This window comes from Somniosus microcephalus, unplaced genomic scaffold (assembly GCF_052327205.1).
Source record: "Somniosus microcephalus isolate GS21.2 unplaced genomic scaffold, FLI_Smic_1.0 unresolved_chr9, whole genome shotgun sequence".
Lineage (NCBI taxonomy): Eukaryota > Metazoa > Chordata > Chondrichthyes > Squaliformes > Somniosidae > Somniosus > Somniosus microcephalus.
In genome coordinates this window covers 1346894-1368424 of record NW_028225187.1, presented here as the reverse complement: position 1 = coordinate 1368424, position 21531 = coordinate 1346894, and the positions used below count along the sequence as shown (strand labels likewise).

Sequence of the window (21531 nt, the reverse complement as noted above, 5' to 3'; positions counted from 1 at the left end):
CAGAGTCTTCGGACTAACCACTTCAGCTGCTTCGCCAATTACCTTCCCTCCATCATAAAGCCAAGAGTGGGGATGTTCTCTGATGATTGCAGTGTTCAGCTCCATTTTCAATTAGTCAGATAATGAAGCAGCCCGTGCTCGAATGCCCAAGTCCTGGACAAAATCTAGACTTGGGCAGACAAGTGGCAAGTAACATTCGCACCCCACAAGTGTCAGGCAATGCCCATCTCTCACAGGAGTGTCCAACCATGTCCCTTTGTCATTCACTGGCATTGCCATTGTCAAATCCCTACCATTGACTAGCCACAAAAAACTCATGGCTGCTAGAGCAGGTAAGAGGCTGTGTATTCTGTGGCAAGTGGCTCAACTCCCGGCCACCCAGGAGCCCCTCCTGCACCTATAGGTACAACTGCGGTGTGATGGAAAACTCACCACTTGCCTGGATAGGTGCAGCTGCAACAACACTCGAAGCTCCCCGCAATCCAGGACAGAGAAATACACTTCATCAGTCCACCCACCCACCACCTTAAACATCCAATCCCTCCACCAACGGTGCACCATCACTGCAGTGTGTGCTGTTTACAGAAAGAACTGCAGCAGTTCGCCAAGGCTTCTTTGACAGCACCTCTCAAACCCGCAGCCTCTGCCACCTAGGACAAGAGCAGCATCCGCATGGAAACTCCACCACCTCCAAGTTCCACTTCAAGTAACATACGATCCTGACTTGAACAGATATCGCCGTTCCTTCATCATCAGTGTAAATTAGAGCCAAAACACCCAGCGCCCTCTACAGAGGGAACAGGAGAAGCGACTATGTTTCCATAACCAATCAACTTAAAGAATCCTTACGCAAAGTCTGAACCAGGAAGTCTTAGTTAGAATATAGAATGCAATGTCAAATCACATTCAGGAAGTGAAATAAAGAGAGGGAAAGAAAGATTGGATTCAGAATGCTTCTCACTGAAACATACAACGTTCTTACAGGGCTCGACAGGGTAAATCTTCATTAAGATTAAGATTGAGTGTGAAGTAGTTGACTCAGAGACTAAAGTCCTGAATTTAAATAAAGGAAACTATGATGGTATGAGGCGTCAGTTGGCTAGGATGGATTGGGGAACGTTACTTAAAGGGTTGATGGTGGATAGGCAATAGCAAACATTCAAAGACCGCATGGATGAACTACAGAATTTGTTCATCCCTTTTTGGCATAAAAATAAAACAAAAAAGGTGACTCAACCGTGGGAAATTAGGGATAGCATAAGATCCAAGGAGAGGACATATAAATTGGCCAGAAAGAGCTGCAAACCTGAGGATTGGGAGCAGTTTAGGATTCAGCAAAGGAGGGCAAAGGGATTAATTAAGAGGGGGAAGATAGAATATGAAAGTAAGCTTGCAGGGAACATAAAAACTGACTGTAAAAGCTTCTATAGATATGTGAAGAAAAAACGATTGGTGAAGTCAAGTGTAGGTCCCTTGCAGTCAGAATCAGGGGAATTTATAATGGGGAACAAAGAAATGGCTGACCAATTCAATACATACTTTGGTTCTGTCTTCACAAAGGAGGACACAAATAAACTCCGATATGTCGGGGAACATAGGGTCTAATGAGAGGGAGGAATTGAATTAAATCAGCATTTGTAGGGAAATGGTGTTAGGGAAATTGATGGGATTGAAGGCTGATAAATCTACATCCTAAGGTACTTAAGGAAGTGGCCCTAGAAATAGTAGATGCATTGCTGGTCATCTTCCAAAATTCTATAGGCTCTGGAACAGTTCCCATGGATTGGAGGGTAGCTAATGTAACCCCACTATTTAAAAAAGGTGGTAGAGAGAAAATGGGGACTTATAGACCGGTAAGCCGGACATCGGTAGTGGGGAAAATGCTAGAGTCCATTATAAAAGATGTAATAGCAGAGCACTTAGAAAACAGTGACGGGATCGGACAAAGTCAACATGGATTTACAAACGGTAAATCATGCTTGACTAATCCACTGGAATTTTTTGAGGATGTAACTGGTAGAATAGATAAGGGAGAACCAGTGGATGCAGTATATTTGGACTTTCAGAAGGTTTTCGATAAGGTCCCGCATAAGAGATTAGCGTGCAAAGTTAAGGCACTTGGGATTGGGGGTAAGGTACTGACTTGTATAGAGAACTGGTTGGCAGACAGGAACAAAGTGTTGGAATAAATGTGTCTTTTTCCAAGTGGCAGGCAGGGACTAGTGGGGTACCACAGGGATCGGTCCTAGGACCCCAGCTATTCACAATATATGTTAATGATCTGGACGAGGGAGCTAGATGTAATATCTCCAAGTTTGCAGATGACACAAAGCTGGGTGGGCGTGTGTGCTGTGAGGAAGATGCACAGATAATCCATTATGATTTGGACAGGTTGTGTGATTATTCTGCATTTGCCATGCATCTGCCCAATGTGGATGAATGAAAGGTTATCCACTTTGGTGGCAAAAACAGGAAGACAGATTATCTGAACGGCAATAGATTGAGAAAAGGGGAAGTGCAACATGACCTGGGTGTCCTTGTGCACCAGTCGCGGAAGGTAAGCATGCAGGTGCAGCCAGTGTTTAAGAAGGCAAGTGGTATGTTAGTCATAGAGTCATAGAGTAATACAGCATGGATAGAGGCCCTTCGGCCCATCGTGTCCGCGCCGGCCATCAAGCCCTGTCTAATCTAATCCCATATTCCAGCATTTGGCCCGTAGCCTTGTATGCTATGGCATTTCAAGTGCACATCCAAATGCTTCTTAAATGTTGTGAGGGTTTCTGCCTCCACAACCCTTTCAGGCAGTGAGTTCCAGACTCCAACCACCCTCTGGGTGAAAAAGTTCTTTCTCAAATCCCCTCTAAACCTCCCGCCCTTTACCTTGAATCTATGCCCCCTAGTTATTGACCCCTCTACTAAGGGAAAAAGCTCCTCAGCATCCATCCTATCTATGCCCCTCATAATTTTGTACACCTCAATCATGTCCCCCCTCAGCCTCCTCTGCTCCAAGGAAAACAAACCCAATCTGCCCAGTCTCTCTTCATAGCTGAAGCGCTCCAGCCCTGGTAACATCCTGGTGAACCTCCTCTGCACCCTCTCTAACGCGATCACATCCTTCCTGTAGTGTGGCGACCAGAACTGCACACAGTATTCCAGCTGTGGCCTAACCAGTGTTTTATACAGCTCCATCATAACCTCCTTGCTCTTATATTCAATGCCTCGGCTAATGAAGGCAAGTATCCCATATGCCTTTTTTACCACCTTATCCACCTGTTCCGCCGCCTTCAGGGATCTGTGTACTTGCACACCCAGATCCCTCTGACCCTCCGTCTTGCCTAGGGTCCTACCATTCATTGTGTATTCCTTTGCCTTGTTAGTCCCCGCAAAGTGCATCACCTCGCACTTTTCCGGGTTAAATTCCATTTGCCACTGTTCCGCCCATCTGACCAACCCATCTATATCGTCCTGCAGACTGAGGCTACCCTCCTCGCTATTTACCACCCTACCAATTTTTGTATCATCCGCGAACTTACTGATCATACCCTTTACATTCATATCCAAGTCATTAATGTAGACCACAAACAGCAAGGGACCCAGCACCGATCCCTGTGGTACCCCACTGGCCACAGGCTTCCAGTCACAAAAACAACCTTCGACCATCACCCTCTGCCTTCTGCCACTAAGCCAGTTTTGTATCCAATGTGCCAAGGCACCCTGGATTCCATGGGCTCTTACCTTCTTGACCAGTCTCCTGAGCGGGACTTTATCGAAGGCCTTACTGAAATCCATGTATACCACATCCACTTCGTTACCCTCATCCACACACCAAGTCACCCCCTCAAAAAATTCAATCAAATTAGTCAGACATGATCTTCCCTTGACAAAGCCATGTTGACTATCCCTGATTAATCCTTGCCTCTCCAAGTGGAGACAAATTTTGTCCCTCAGGATTTTTTCCAATAATTTTCCTACCACTGATGTTAGGCTCACTGGCCTGTAGTTTCCCGGTTTTTCCCTACTACCCTTCTTGAATAATGGTACTACATTAGCGGTTCTCCAGTCCTCTGGCACATCCCCTGTGGCCAGAGAGGTCCTGAATATATGTGTTAGAGCCCCCGCAATCTCCCCCTTTGCCTCACACAGCAGCCTGGGATACATTTCATCCGGGCCTGGGGATTTATCCATTTTTAGGCCAGCTAAAACCGCCAATACCTCCTCCCTCTCGATGTTAATATGTTCGAGCATATCACAGTCCCCCCGCCCTATTTCTATGTCTACATCGTCCTTCTCCATAGTGAAAACAGATGCAAAAAATTCATTTAGAACCCCTCCTACATCTTCCGGCTCCACACACAGATTGCCACTTTTGTCCCTAATGGGCCCTACTTTTTCCCTAGTTATCCTCTTACCCTTAATATACTTATAAAACATCTTCGGATTTTCCTTTATTTTGCTCGCCAGTGTTATTTCATGGCCCCTCCCTGATCTCCTAATTTCTTTTTTAAGTATCCCCCTGCACTTTTTGTACTCCTCTAGGGCTTCCTCCGTCTTTAGCCTTTTGTATCTACCAAAAGCCCTCCTTTTTTTCCTAATCCATTCTCGTATATCCCCTGACATCCAAGGTTCCCTGTGGTTTTTGGAACCACCCTTGACCTTTACGGGAACATGTTGCCATTGTATGATCTCAATCTCCCTTCTGAAAGCCTCCCATTGCTCCGATGCGGATTTTCCCACAAGTAGCTGATCCCAGTCCATTTTGGCCAGATCCTGCCTTATCCTATTAAAATCGGCCTTCCCCCAATTTAGAACCTTTATTTCCGGCCCATCCCTGTCCTTTTCCATGACCACCTTAAATCTTACCATATTATGGTCACTATCACCAAAGTGCTCACCTACTAGCACTTTTTCCACTTGGCCGGCCACATTCCCTAGAATTAGGTCCAGTACCGCCCCCTCTTGTAGGACTTTCTACATGCTGGCTCAAAAAGCTCTCCTGGATGCACTTTAAGAATTCTACACCCTCTGAGCCTTTCACACTCTGACTATCCCAGTTAATATTGGGGAAGTTGAAATCCCCCATTATTATTACCCTATTATTTGCACATTTCTCTGAGATTTGCCTACATATCTGTTCCTCTATCTCCCCCTGACTGTTTGGAGGCCTATAGTACACTCCCAGCAAAGTGCTTGCCCCCTTTTTGTTTTTAAGCTCCACCCATATGGCCTCATTAGAGGACCCTGCTAATATATCATCCCTCCTTACTGCAGTAATAGACTCCTTAATTAATATTGCGACACCCCCTCCTCTTATACCTCCCCCTCTGTCTCACCTGAAGATTCTGTACCCCGGAATATTGAGCTGCCAGTCTTGCCCTTCCCTCAACCATGTCTCCGTGATAGCAAAAATATCATACTCCCATGTGTTTAACAACACCTTCAGTCCATCCACCTTATTTGCAAGACTCCTTGCATTAAAATAGATGCCATCCAGCCTTGCCCTTATATATTTGCCCTGTCTACCAAGCTGACTTGTTTTTTTCTCTATAATTGGCAGCACATCCCCCCCTATTTCAGCTCCCCTCTGTATCCCATCCCCCTGCCAAGTTAGTTTAAAACCCCCCAACAGTGCTAGCAAACCTCCCCGCAAGGATATTTGTCCCGCTCTGGTTCAGGTGCAGCCCGTCCGACTTGTACAAGTCCCACCTTTCCCAGAAGCAGGCCCAGTGATCCAGGAAAGTAAAACCCTCCCCCCTACACCAACTCTTTAGCCACGCATTCATCTGCTCTATCCTCCCATTCCTATACTTACTAGCACGTGGCACTGGGAGTAATCCAGAGATTACAACCTTTGAGGTCCTGCTCTTTAATCTGTTACCTAGCTCCCTAAATTCTTGCTGCAGGACCTCATCCCTCTTTTTACCTATGTCGTTGGTACCAATGTGGACCACGACCACTGGCTGTTCACCCTCCCCCTCCAGAATGCCCTGCAGCCGCTCAGTGACATCCTTGACCCTGGCACCAGGGAGGCAACAAACCATCCTGGATTCACGTCTACGGCCACAGAAACGCCTATCTGTTCCCCTTACTATGGAATCCCCTACCACTATTGCTCTCCCACTCTTTTTCCCCCCTTCCTGGGCAGCAGGAGCACCCCCAGTGCCAGGAAGTTGGCTGCTGCTGCCTTCCCCTGGTGAGTCATCCCCCTCAACAGTATCCAAAGCGGTATACTTGTTTGAAAGGGGGATGTCCGCAGGGGTTCCCTGCACTACCTGCCTGCCTTTGTTGCTCCGCCTGATGGTCACCCCTTGTGCTGCCCTACCCTGAGGCATGAACAACTCGCTAAACGTGCTATCCACGAGCCTCTCAGCATTGCGCATGTTGGCCTTCGTAGGGAGAGGATTAGAGTACAGGAGCAAGAATGTCTTGCAGCATTTGTACAGGGCCTTGGTGAGACCACATCTTGAGTATTGTGTGTAGTTTTGGTCGCCTTATCTGAGGAAGGATATTCTTGCAATGGAGGGAGTGCAGCAAAGATTCACCAGACTGATACTTGGGATGGCAGGAATGATGTATGAAGAGAGATTGGTTCAATTAGGCTTATACTCGCTGGAGTTTAGAAGAAAGAGAGGGGATCTCATTGAAACTTATAAAATTCTGACAATACTGGACAGACTAGATGCAGGAAGGATGTTCCCGATGGCCGGGGAGTCCAGAACCAGGGGTCACAGTCTAAAGATAAGGGGTAAGCCATTTAGGACAGAGATCAGGAGGAATTTCTTCACCCAGAGAGTGGTGAACCTGTGGAATTCTCTGCCACAGAAGGCAGTTGAGGCCAATTCATTAAATATATTCAAGAAGGAGTTGGATATATTTCTTAAGGCTAAAGGGATCAAGGGATATGGGGAGAAGGCAGGGACAGGGTACTGAATGTGGATGATCAGCCATGATCTCATCGAATGGCAGAGCAGACACGAAGGGATAAATGGGCTCCTGCTATTATTTCTTATCTTATGTTCAGAGGGAACGAAAAAAGTGACAAAGAAAAGGTACCAACATTATTGAATTTTTGTTTGTACAGCTCCAACAATGATTAAAATCTGAAGGAATGAGACTCCACAGGTGTAAAGGTTAATTTTCAGTGCGAGAGGTTGTCTGGCATTAGTTAAGGCTGATCACGCCGTTAAACAAATAATTACACTGGAATAGGCAAGTCCTGACTTTTCCTGGCGAGTTTCCTGTGTATCTATCAGGTAAGTACAGTAATTTTACGCCGTTCCATTTCAATGGCGAGTCTCTCGGCGAGACACCATTCTCGCGCAGCTTGGTGAGCAACAGGGCAACTCGGACAGGACATTCCCGATTTTCCTGTTTAACTCCGCATGTGCGGTCACTGGAAGTTACTGTCCAATTTACACTTTAATAACAGTGAGCGCTGCTAGCCCCACCGTTATTTCTACCGCAAAATCTGGCCTATTGCGAAAATCTGAAACTACCACTATTTCATCCGCCAGTCACCCAGTCCTTGAACAAAATGGTGCAGAAACCAAACCATTAAAGTGAGCGGATGGAAAATGACAGACTCAGTCATTTCAATTTCATCATGTTCCCCCCTGGGGAGTGACGTCCCACACCAAGAGCACAGGGGCAGGTAATTACAGACTGAGTAATCTCAATACAGATTTCTCAGTCTGTAATTACCTGCCCATGCGCTCTTGGTGTGGGACGTCACTCCCCGGGGGGAACATGAGGAAATTGAGATTTCTCAGTCTGTAATTACCTGCCCCTGTGCTCTTGGTGTGGGACGTCACTCCCCAGGGGGAACATGGGGAAATTGAGATTTCTCAGTCTGTAATTACCTGCCCCTGTGCTCCTGGTGTGGGACGTCACTCCCCAGGGGGAACATGAGGAAATTGAGATTTCTCAGTCTGTAATTACCTGCCCCTGTGCTCTTGGTGTGGGACGTCACTCCCCAGGGGGGAACATGAGGAAATTGAGATTTCTCAGTCTGTAATTACCTGCCCCTGTGCTCTTGGTGTGGGACGTCACTCCCCAGGGGGGAACATGGGGAAATTGAGATTTCTCAGTCTGTAATTACCTGCCCCTGTGCTCTTGGTGTGGGACGTCACTCCCCAGGGGGAACATGAGGAAATTGAGATTTCTCAGTCTGTAATTACCTGCCCCTGTGCTCTCGGTGTGGGACGTCACTCCCCAGGGGGAACATGAGGAAATTGAGATTTCTCAGTCTGTAATTACCTGCCCCTGTGCTCTCGGTGTGGGACGTCACTCCCCAGGGGGAACATGAGGAAATTGAGATTTCTCAGTCTGTAATTACCTGCCCCTGTGCTCTCGGTGTGGGACGTCACTCCCCAGGGGGAACATGAGGAAATTGAGATTTCTCAGTCTGTAATTACCTGCCCCTGTGCTCTCGGTGTGGGACGTCACTCCCCAGGGGGAACATGAGGAAATTGACATTACTCAGTCTGTAATTACCTGCCCCTGTGCTCTTGGTGTGGGACGTCACTCCCCAGGGGGGAACATGAGGAAATTGAGATTTCTCAGTCTGTAATTACCTGCCCCTGTGCTCTTGGTGTGGGACGTCACTCCCCAGGGGGAACATGGGGAAATTGAGATTTCTCAGTCTGTAATTACCTGCCTGTAATGAAATCTGTTTGTCTTGATCCTGTATTAGTTTTGCACTCATGTATATTACCCTCCCCCACTGTGTATAGTTTCACTTCCTCTTTCCCGACTAACCTGGGAGGTTCCAGGTCTTGGCTCTTGGCTCCGCCCCTCTCTTACATAAAGATCCCAGGATCTGTATGACTCATTCCTGTGAACCAGTCGGCGTGTTGAGATGTTAGCTCTGATCTTAGTGATTAAAAGCCAACTTGTTTAAGTCTATAACTTCTAGTTTTATGGTTATTGAAGGCCCATCACTGCCCCTGTGCTCTTGGTGTGGGACGTTACTCCCCAGGGGGAACATGGAGAAATTAGAGAGTGCGATTTGAGAACGTTGGGCTCATTCCACTAGAGGTGAGCAGGTTAAGTGAGGAGTTCTGATCAAATAAATATTTACTGATAGTTTCCACTGATTGAATTAGCCTAAATATGTGCCCTCTGGGCAAAGAATTGGGGTGAAGGTTGATAAATGTAATTACACATGCGGTGGTTAGAAAGCAGAATTCAATCCCACAAGCTATGGTAGAAGCAACTGGACATTTATTTACTAAAATCTTTCTATTGCTGCGTGGGTAGAAAGGAATGTTGGAGTATGGGGAGTGAACAGAAGATTGCACCTGGACTGACTGGGATACTAACCTTAATGTGGTCAACAGGAGGTTGGGATTAGACTAGGTGGGATATTAACAGTAATGGGTAGTGAGCAGGAGGTTGGGATTAGACTAGGTGGGATATTAACAGTAATGGGCAGTGAGCAGGAGGTTGGGATTAGACTAGGTGGGATATTAACGGTAATGGGTAGTGAGCAGGAGGTTGGGATTAGACTAGGTGGGATATTAACGGTAATGGGTAGTGAGCAGGAGGTTGGGATTAGACTAGGTGGGATATTAACAGTAATGGGCAGTGAGCAGGAGGTTGGGATTAGACTAGGTGGGATATTAACAGTAATGGGCAGTGAGCAGGAGGTTGGGATTAGACTAGGTGGGATATTAACAGTAATGGGCAGTGAGCAGGAGGTTGGGATTAGACTAGGTGGGATATTAACAGTAATGGGCAGTGAGCAGGAGGTTGGGATTAGACTAGGTGGGATATTAACAGTAATGGGCAGTGAGCAGGAGGTTGGGATTAGACTCGGTGGGATATTAACAGTAATGGGCAGTGAGCAGGAGGTTGGGATTAGACTAGGTGGGATATTAACAGTAATGGGTAGTGAGCAGGAGGTTGGGATTAGACTAGGTGGGATATTAACAGTAATGGGCAGTGAGCAGAAGGTTGGGATTACACTAGGTGGGATATTAACAGTAATGGGCAGTGAGCAGGAGGTTGGGATTAGACTAGGTGGGATATTAACAGTAATGGGCAGTGAGCAGGAGGTTGGGATTAGACTAGGTAGGATATTAACAGTAATGGGCAGTGAGCAGGAGGTTGGGATTAGACTAGGTGGGATATTAACAGTAATGGGTAGTGAACAGGAGGTTGGGATTAGACTAGGTGGGATATTAACAGCAATGGGCAGTGAGCAGGAGGTTGGGATTAGACTAGGTGGGATATTAACAGTAATGGGTAGTGAGCAGGAGGTTGGGATTAGACTAGGTGGGATATTAACGGTAATGGGCAGTGAGCAGGAGGTTGGGATTAGACTAGGTGGGATATTAACAGTAATGGGCAGTGAGCAGGAGGTTTGGATGAGACTAGGTGGGATATTAACAGTAATGGGCAGTGAGCAGGAGGTTGGGATTAGACTAGGTGGGATATTAACGGTAATGGGTAGTGAGCAGGAGGTTGGGATTAGACTAGGTGGGATATTAACAGTAATGGGCAGTGAGCAGGAGGTTTGGATTAGACTAGGTGGGATATTAACAGTAATGGGCAGTGAGCAGGAGGTTTGGGTTAGACTAGGTGGGATATTAACAGTAATGGGCAGTGAGCAGGAGGTTTGGATTAGACTAGGTGGGATATTAACAGTAATGGGCAGTGAGCAGGAGGTTGGGATTAGACTAGGTGGGATATTAACGGTAATGGGTAGTGAGCAGGAGGTTGGGATTAGACTAGGTGGGATATTAACAGTAATGGGCAGTGAGCAGGAGGTTTGGATTAGACTAGGTGGGATATTAACAGTAATGGGCAGTGAGCAGGAGGTTGGGATTAGACTAGGTGGGATATTAACGGTAATGGGTAGTGAGCAGGAGGTTGGGATTAGACTAGGTGGGATATTAACAGTAATGGGTAGTGAGCAGGAGGTTGGGATTAGACTAGGTGGGATATTAACGGTAATGGGCAGTGAGCAGGAGGTTGGGATTAGACTAGGTGGGATACTAACAGTAATGGGCAGTGAGCAGGAGGTTTGGATTAGACTAGGTGGGATATTAACAGTAATGGGCAGTGAGCAGGAGGTTGGGATTAGACTAGGTGGGATATTAACAGTAATCTGCAGTGAGCAGGAGGTTGGGATTAGACTAGGTGGGATATTAACAGTAATGGGCAGTGAGCAGGAGGTTTGGATTAGACTAGGTGGGATATTAACAGTAATGGGCAGTGAGCAGGAGGTTGGGATTAGACTAGGTGGGATATTAACAGTAATGGGCAGTGAGCAGGAGGTTGGGATTAGACTAGGGGGGATATTAACAGTAATGGGCAGTGAGCAGGAGGTTTGGGTTACACTAGGTGGGATATTAACAGTAATGGGTAGTGAGCAGGAGGTTGGGATTAGACTAGGTGGGATATTAACGGTAATGGGCAGTGAGCAGGAGGTTGGGATTAGACTAGGTGGGATATTAACAGTAATGGGCAGTGAGCAGGAGGTTGGGATTAGACTAGGTGGGATATTAACAGTAATCTGCAGTGAGCAGGAGGTTGGGATTAGACTCGGTGGGATATTAACAGTAATGGGCAGTGAGCAGGAGGTTGGGATTAGACTAGGTGGGATATTAACGGTAGTGAGCAGGAGGTTGGGATTAGACTCGGTGGGATATTAACAGTAATGGGCAGTGAGCAGGAGGTTGGGATTAGACTAAGTGGGATATTAACAGTAATGGGTAGTGAGCAGGAGGTTGGGATTAGACTCGGTGGGATATTAACGGTAGTGAGCAGGAGGTTGGGATTAGACGAGGTGGGATATTAACAGTAATGGGCAGTGAGCAGGAGGTTGGGATTAGACTAGGTGGGATATTAATGGTAATGGGCAGTGAGCAGGAGGTTGGGATTAGACTCGGTGGGATATTAACAGTAATGGGCAGTGAGCAGGAGGTTGGGATTAGACTAGGTGGGATATTAACGGCAATGGGCAGTGAGCAGGAGGTTGGGATTAGACTAGGTGGGGTATTAACAGTAATGGGCAGTGAGCAGGAGGTTGGGATTAGACTTGGGGTATTAACAGTAATGGGCAGTGAGCAGGTGGTTGGGATTAGACTAGGTGGGATATTAACAGTAATGGGCAGTGAGCAGGAGGTTGGGATTAGACAAGGTGGGATATTAACAGTAATGGGCAGTGAGCAGGAGGTTGGGATTAGACTAGGTGGGATATTAACAGTAATGGGTAGTGAGCAGGAGGTTGGGATTAGACAAGGTGGGATATTAACAGTAATGGGTAGTGAGCAGGAGGTTGGGATTAGACTAGGTGGGATATTAAGGGTAATGGGCAGTGAGCAGGAGGTTGGGATTAGACTAGGTGGGATATTAACAGTAATGGGCAGTGAGCAGGAGGTTGGGATTAGACTAGGTGGGATATTAACAGTAATGGGCAGTGAGCAGGAGGTTGGGATTAGACTAGGTGGGATATTAACGGTAATGGGTAGTGAGCAGGAGGTTGGGATTAGACTAGGTGGGATATTAACGGTAATGGGTAGTGAGCAGGAGGTTGGGATTAGACTAGGTGGGATATTAACAGTAATGGGCAGTGAGCAGGAGGTTGGGATTAGACTAGGTGGGATATTAACGGCAATGGGCAGTGAGCAGGAGGTTGGGATTAGACTAGGTGGGATATTAACAGTAATGGGCAGTGAGCAGGAGGTTGGGATTAGACTAGGTTTGATATTAACAGTAATGGGCAGTGAGCAGGAGGTTGGGATTAGACTAGGTGGGATATTAACGGCAATGGGCAGTGAGCAGGAGGTTGGGATTAGACTAGGTGGGATATTAACAGTAATGGGCAGTGAGCAGGAGGTTGGGATTAGACTAGGTGGGATATTAACAGTAATGGGCAGTGAGCAGGAGGTTGGGATTAGACTAGGGGGGATATTAACAGTAATGGGCAGTGAGCAGGAGGTTGGGATTAGACTAGGTGGGATATTAACAGTAATGGGTAGTGAGCAGGAGGTTGGGATTAGACTAGGTGGGATATTAACAGTAATGGGCAGTGAGCAGGAGGTTAGGATTAGACTAGGTGGGATATTAACAGTAATGGGCAGTGTGCAGGAGGTTGGGATTAGACTAGGTGGGATATTAACAGTAATGGGTAGTGAGCAGAAGGTTGGGATTAGACTAGGTGGGATATTAACAGTAATGGGTAGTGAGCAGGAGGTTGGGATTAGACTAGGGGGGATATTAAGGGTAATGGGCAGTGAGCAGGAGGTTGGGATTAGACTAGGTGGGATATTAACAGTAATGGGTAGTGAGCAGGAGGTTGGGATTAGACTAGGTGGGATATTAACAGTAATGGGCAGTGAGCAGGAGGTTGGGATTAGACTAGGTGGGATATTAACGGTAATGGGCAGTGAGCAGGAGGTTGGGATTAGACTAGGTGGGATATTAACGGTAATGGGCAGTGAGCAGGAGGTTGGGATTAGACTAGGTGGGATATTAACAGTAATGGGGAGTGAGCAGGAGGTTGGGATTAGACTAGGTGGGATATTAACAGTAACGGGCAGTGAGCAGGAGGTTGGGATTAGACTAGGTGGGATATTAACAGTAATGGGCAGTGAGCAGGAGGTTGGGATTAGACTAGGTGGGATATTAACAGTAGTGGGCAGTGAGCAGGAGGTTGGGATTAGACTAGGTGGGATATTAACAGTAATGGGCAGTGAGCAGGAGGTTGGGATTAGACTAGGTGGGATATTAACAGTAATGGGTAGTGAGCAGGAGGTTGGGATTAGACTAGGTGGGATATTAACAGTAATGGGTAGTGAGCAGGAGGTTGGGATTAGACTAGGGGGGATATTAAGGGTAATGGGCAGTGAGCAGGAGGTTGGGATTAGACTAGGTGGGATATTAACAGTAATGGGTAGTGAGCAGGAGGTTGGGATTAGACTAGCTGGGATATTAACTGTAATGGGTAGTGAGCAGGAGGTTGGGATTAGACTAGGTGGGATATTAACAGTAATGGGTAGTGAGCAGGAGGTTGGGATTAGACTAGGGGGGATATTAAGGGTAATGGGCAGTGAGCAGGAGGTTGGGATTAGACTAGGTGGGATATTAACAGTAATGGGTAGTGAGCAGGAGGTTGGGATTAGACTAGGTGGGATATTAACAGTAATGGGCAGTGAGCAGGAGGTTGGGATTAGACTGGGTGGGATATTAACAGTAATGGGCAGTGAGCAGGAGGTTGGGATTAGACTAGGTGGGATATTAACGGTAATGGGCATTGAGCAGGAGGTTGGGATTAGACTAGGGGGGATATTAAGGGTAATGGGCAGTGAGCAGGAGGTTGGGATTAGACTAGGTGGGATATTAACAGTAATGGGTAGTGAGCAGGAGGTTGGGATTAGACTAGGTGGGATATTAACAGTAATGGGTAGTGAGCAGGAGGTTGGGATGAGTGTAAATTTCCTAGATTAGCAACTTGGAAAGTTGGTAGCAGGTCGACCGTCCATTATACCCTACCCGATTATCATTTCCATTTAGTTCTATTCCATTACAGGTAACTGACAGAACAGTACAGGCTGCTTGCTGTAATTTCCTGAAGTGCTGTCCCGGGGAGTGACGCTCCACGACAGGTTCTACCGCCAGTATTGAGTCTCTGCCGAAGTTGGAATTGACTCCCGGTGATGCAGGGGGAGGAAAAACCTGCACAGCGTCGGGTTTTCAATCCTCATTCTTTGGGTTTAGTTTTCCTGTTCGTGTCTCAGACATTTTAACCATTTTCCCATTTTGTTTTTGTTCTTGAAAAACCTCTCATTTACTCCACCGATGATTGTTGTCATCTCCCGGTTCCTTAATTTACTTTAAGTAGTTTCCAGGTCAGTAAACTCATGACGTTCCCTGTAATTCCTGTCTGTTGCCTCTGGCCTCTCCTTTTCCCAGTCCCACTAAAACTGTTCTTTGTTTTCAGTCCACAAAGAAGTTCTACCCGAACCGTTCCCCTGTCCTTTGTACAGATACTGACGGAGCCGCTGGGTATTTTCACCTCTTCATATCGTTGTTTCAGATTCACAATATTTTCAGTTTATCTATTTAGTTCCTATTTGACAAGTTTCTCTTCGGTAACATTCTGTGATTCTAAGATCTGATATCCTGTCAGTTCTGTGATGTTTGGATAATCCAGACTCATTCTGTGTCCCTCCCACTTACCCGATGTTCTTGTCCACTGAAATGCCTCTTGAGTGTTAACAACGAGCTCAGTCCGTCCACCCCTTCTTCAATCGCCTGTTCCAGTCTGTCCCGGTAGAATTTCGTGAACCGGAACAGCTGGTAATCTTCGCACTTTGTCAAGAACTCAGTGATTGTAGAGTTCGGATCTGTGAACACAAATGGAGAAAACTAAACACATTATCCACTTTCTACCCAGGCAGCTACATTTCATCATATACCAAACGGCGACAGCTTCCTGTGAGACACATTATCAAACACCTTCCGATAACCCACATACACCACATGTACAAAATTCCATCAACCTGTATAGTCACGGCTCCACAAAACTACATCTTAATGTGTTGGGAGATTGGGCACATGACTGGCAAATGGTGTTTAGCTTGGATAAGTGCCGTGTTATGCCTGTGGGCAGTGCGAGTGCTCAACATTCATACACCCTTCATGGCATTAAATAAGGGGGAGAAAGGAAGATCCGGGTATTCTGGTAGATACATCTCTAAAGGTACAGGAGCAATGCCGTGAAGCGATAGCTAGAACAAAGGGGATATTGGGGTGCATTCATAGGACAGTAGGGTATAAGACGACCTATTCTGTCCTAGTACAAGACCTTGGTAAAGGCTTCACTTGGAATACTGTGTCCAATTATGGTCCCCACATAAGGTGGGTGGTAGAGGCTTTGAACCTGTTGCAGAGGAGGGACATTAGACTAATTCCCAGTATAAAGCACCTTAGTTATCAAGATAGGCTAAGAATGTGGACTCTACACTTTAGAGAAGCAAAGACCGCATCATCATCTTTATCGCTAAATGCTCGCTAATTCGACCTGGATTAACAGATTTGAGGAGTTTCTACACAATGGTCTCTGGTTACCAGGTTGATCCTCTCTCCACATTAGAACAGAATCATTTGCGCTCCTTCAGTCCACCTGTATATTTTTGATATTAAACCTGGGTTGAAATGCTGTGCTCAGTCCCTCCTATCTCCTCTCTGACTTCCTCTAACAGTCTGGGGTGCATTATCTCTGAGCCCAGTGACTTCTCCACCTCGGCTATTTTACTCAGATCCAAATCCTTCTCTACAGTGATGTCTAACTGTGGGCCCACATCCTCCTCTAGTACATCAAAACTTCACTTCCACCATCATTTTTAGAAAGTTGAGGAAATATTTTGTATCTACCCCAAATTGCATCCGTCAGAACTAGTTTCCCCAGTCCCACCTCTCTCACCTCCACAGCTCGCTGAACTGTAAAACCCACTGAGAATTGGGCTATCTTCCTTCCTATTGCTGCACTGTGTACATATGGATTCCATCTTAGCATTGCTCCCTGGAACACCCTTACCTTCTAAAGCTCTCTGCCTCGCTCTCCTCCTTTCAGGCATTCCTTAAAAAGTTTACCTGTCCTAATATCTCCTTGTGACTTGGTGTCAAATTTTGATTGGTCACACTCTTGTGAAGCACCTCGAGAGGTTTAAAGGCGCTATATAAAGCCCAGTTTGTTCTTGTTGTTGCTGCGTTGTCATAGAATGTTTTATTAATACTGGTGTCCTCAAAATGTTATCACCAGGAACACCTCCCTCTGAGTCCTGTGAAAACCAAGGCCCTGTCTTATAGATACTAGATCACATCTCATGTTTCTGAATGTTTGGAATGATTTGTTCACTCACACACAACTCAATACTCGCTCCAACACTGGGAATGTTGACTTGTCCCCGTTTCTTCTATAGATACTAGATCACATCTCATGTTTCTGAATGTTTGGAATGATTTGTTCACTCACACACAACACAATACTCGCTCCAACACTGGGAATGTTGACTTGTCCCCGTTTCTTCTATAGATACTAGATCACATCTCATGTTTCTGAATGTTTGGAATGATTTGTTCACTCACACACAACTCAATACTCGCTCCAACACTGGGAATGTTGACTTGTCCCCGTTTCTTCTATAGATACTAGATCACATCTCATGTTTCTGAATGTTTGGAATGATTTGTTCACTCACACACAACACAATACTCGCTCCAACACTGGGAATGTTGACTTGTCCCCGTTTCTTCTATAGATACTAGATCACATCTCATGTTTCTGAATGTTTGGAATGATTTGTTCACACACACAACTCAATACTCGCTCCAACACTGGGAATGTTGACTTGTCCCCGTTTCTTCTATAGATACTAGATCACATCTTCTGTTTCTGAATGTTTGGAATGATTTGTTCACTCACACACAACTCAATACTCGCTCCAACACTGGGAATGTTGACTTGTCCCCGTTTCTTCTATAGATACTGGATCACATCTCATGTTTCTGAATGTTTGGAATGATTTGTTCACTCACACACAACTCAATACTAGCTCCAACACTGGGAATGTTGACTTGTCCCTGTTTCTTCTATAGATACTAGATCACATCTCATGTTTCTGAATGTTTGGAATGATTTGTACACTCACACACAACTCAATACTAGCTCCAACACTGGGAATGTTGACTTGTCCCCGTTTCTTCCATAGATACTAGATCACATCTCATGTTTCTGAATGTTTGGAATGATTTGTTCACTCACACACAACTCAATACTAGCTCCAACACTGGGAATGTTGACTTGTCCCCGTTTCTTCTATAGATACTAGATCACATCTCATGTTTCTGAATGTTTGGAATGATTTGTTCACTCACACACACAATACTAGCTCCAACACTGGGAATGTTGACTTGTCCCCGTTTCTTCTATAGATACTAGATCACATCTCGTGTTTCTGAATGTTTGGAATGATTTGTTCACTCACACACACAATACTAGCTCCAACACTTGGAATGTTGACTTGTCCCCGTTTCAAGTGAATTTGTCACTCACTATTTCAAGTCCTCTTTCCTTTTTCTTGCTAATACCTTTTTCTTCAATCTTCTGTTTCAACTCCAGCATTTTTATTAATTCCTCTCTCTAGTCTGAGATCCGGATATTTCCCACTCTCCAGTCACATCCCGATACCCTCCCACTGCTCCATTCATCTTTTCTGTAAAACCATTAATGTTGGTCGGTACAGATCGCGGCCGTCCCTTCCCCTCTCACTGAACTCAGTCTAGTGCCCCAAGAACGTGAACACTTCCCTCCTGCTCCAGCCCTCAGCCACACATTGACCTGCCTCATATTACCCGTCTTAAGCAGCCCAGTGCAAAACAATCCAGAGATCAACAGCTTGAGGCCTGGTTTCTTAGTTTAGTGCCTCAGTCTCAATAGTCCCTCTATAAACGTGTTTCTATCCCTGTTACTGGCTCCGACCATGGCTATTTTGTGCTCTCCTTTCCTGCCCAGAGGTGGTCCCACCGGTCAAGGATGTTCTTCCCTCGGCACCAGGGAGGTAACTAACCATTCAGGACCTGCTCAGGGCTACAGAAGAGGTTGTTTATTCCCCCGACTATACAATCTGACACCAGTCCCGCTCTCCTATTCCTGGGCCCCACCTGCCTCTCACTCTCACCCCGCTGGGTGGTCTCCTGCTCTCTGGGGCCACACTGTTTGCTCAAGAATACGGTCCTGAGTCACTGTCTCTCTCCACCTTACAGTCCCCAATACCAGGTATCTATTGGACAGTTCCAGTACTCAGGGGCTCCCTCCACCTGTGACTGTGATCCTCTGAGTCACTGTCTCTCTCCACCTTACAGTCCCCAATACCAGGTATCGATTGGACAGTTCCAGTACTCAGGGGCTCCCTCCACCTGTGACTGTGATCCTGAGTCACTGTCTCTCTCCACCTTACAGTCCCCAATACCAGGTATCTATTGGACAGTTCCAGTACTCAGGGGCTCCCTCCACCTGTGACTGTGACCCTCTGAGTCACTGTCTCTCTCCACCTTACAGTCTCCAATACCAGGTATCTATTGGACAGTTCCAGTACTCAGGGGCTCCCTCCACCTGTGACTGCGATCCTCTGAGTCACTGTCTCTCTCCACCTTACAGTCTCCAATACCTGGTATCTATTGGACAGTTCCAGTACTCAGGGGCTCCCTCCACCTGTGACTGTGATCCTCAGTCACTGTCTCTCTCCACCTTACAGTCCCCAATACCACGTATCTATTGGACAGTTCCAGTACTCAGGGGCTCCCTCCACCTGTGGCTGTGATCCTCAGTCACTGTCTCTCTCCACCTTACAGACCCCAATACCAGGTATCTATTGGACAGTTCCAGTACTCAGGGGCTCCCTCCACCTGTGACTGTGATCCTCTGAGTCACTGTCTCTCTCCACCTTACAGTCCCCAATACCAGGTATCTATTGGACAGTTCCAGTACTCAGGGGCTCCCTCCACCTGTGACTGTGATCCTCAGTCACTGTCTCTCTCCACCTTACAGTCTCCAATACCAGGTATCTATTGGACAGTTCCAGTACTCAGGGGCTCCCTCCACCTGTGACTGTGATCCTCAGTCACTGTCTCACTCCACCTTACAGTCCCCAATACCAGGTATCTATTGGACAGTTCCAGTACTCAGGGGCTCCCTCCACCTGTGACTGTGATCCTCAGTCACTGTCTCTCTCCACCTTACAGTCCTCAATACCAGGTATCTATTGGACAGTTCCAGTACTCAGGGGCTCCCTCCACCTGTGACTGCGATCCTGAGTCACTGTCTCTCTCCACCTTACACTGCCCAATACCAGGTATCTATTGGACAGTTCCAGTACTCAGGGGCTCCCTCCACCTGTGACTGTGATCCTCAGTCACTGTCTCTCTCCACCTTACAGTCCCCAATACCAGGTATCTATTGGACAGTTCCAGTACTCAGGGGCTCCCTCCACCTGTGACTGTGATCCTCAGTCACTGTCTCTCTCCACCTTACAGTCTCCAATACCAGGTATCTATTGGACAGTTCCAGTACTCAGGGGCTTCCTCCACCTGTGACTGTGATCCTCTGAGTCACTGTCTCTCTCCACCTTACAGTCTCCAATACCAGGTATCTATTGGACAGTTCCAGTACTCAGGGGCTCCCTCCACCTGTGACTGTGATCCTCAGTCACTGTCTCTCTCCACCTTACAGTCCCCAATACCAGGTATCTATTGGACAGTTCCAGTACTCAGGGGCTCCCTCCACCTGTGACTGTGATCCTCAGTCACTGTCTCTCTCCACCTTACAGTCCCCAATACCAGGTATCTATTGGACAGTTCCAGTACTCAGGGGCTCCCTCCACCTGTGACTGTGATCCTCAGTCACTGTCTCTCTCCACCTTACAGTCCCCAATACCAGGTATCTATTGGACAGTTCCAGTACTCAGGGGCTTCCTCCACCTGTGACTGTGATCCTCTGAGTCACTGTCTCTCTCCACCTTACAGTCTCCAATACCAGGTATCTATTGGACAGTTCCAGTACTCAGGGGCTTCCTCCACCTGTGACTGCGATCCTCAGTCACTGTCTCTCTCCACCTTACAGTCTCCAATACCAGGTATCTATTGGACAGTTCCAGTACTCAGGGGCTCCCTCCACCTGTGACTGTGATCCTCTGAGTCACTGTCTCTCTCCACCTTACAGTCCCCAATACCAGGTATCTATTGGACAGTTCCAGTACTCAGGGGCTCCCTCCACCTGTGACTATGACCCTCTGAGTCACTGTCTCTCTCCACCTTACAGTCCCCAATACCAGGTATCTATTGGACAGTTCCAGTACTCAGGGGCTCCCTCCACCTGTGACTGTGATCCTCTGAGTCACTGTCTCTCTCCACCTTACAGTCCCCAATACCAGGTATCTATTGGACAGTTCCAGTACTCAGGGGCTCCCTCCACCTGTGACTGTGATCCTCTGAGTCACTGTCTCTCTCCACCTTACAGTCCCCAATACCAGGTATCTATTGGACAGTTCCAGTACTCAGGGGCTTCCTCAACCTGTGACTGTGATCCTCAGTCACTGTCTCTCTCCACCTTACAGTCCCCAATACCAGGTATCTATTGGACAGTTCCAGTACTCAGGGGCTCCCTCCACCTGTGACTGCGATCCTGAGTCACTGTCTCTCTCCACCTTACAGTCCCCAATACCAGGTATCTATTGGACAGTTCCAGTACTCAGGGGCTCCCTCCACCTGTGACTGTGATCCTCAGTCACTGTCTCTCTCCACCTTACAGTCCCCAATACCAGGTATCTATTGGACAGTTCCAGTACTCAGGGGCTCCCTCCACCTGTGACTGTGATCCTCTGAGTCACTGTCTCTCTCCACCTTACAGACCCCAATACCAGGTATCTATTGGACAGTTCCAGTACTCAGGGGCTCCTCCACCTGTGACTGTGATCCTCAGTCACTGTCTCTCTCCACCTTACAGTCCCCAATACCAGGTATCTATTG

General features: G+C 46.9%; 1 protein-coding gene across 1 annotated transcript in view; it reads right to left on the bottom strand.

Moving 5' to 3' along the window:
• The window catches only part of LOC147084208 (NACHT, LRR and PYD domains-containing protein 3-like), a 228913-nt gene that overhangs the window by 149785 nt on the left and 57597 nt on the right, over positions 1–21531 (bottom strand). The window contains exon 4 of the mRNA XM_085979466.1: positions 15184–15350. Within this exon, the coding sequence (XP_085835592.1) occupies positions 15184–15350 (167 nt within the window). The remainder of the gene's footprint in view (positions 1–15183; positions 15351–21531) is intronic.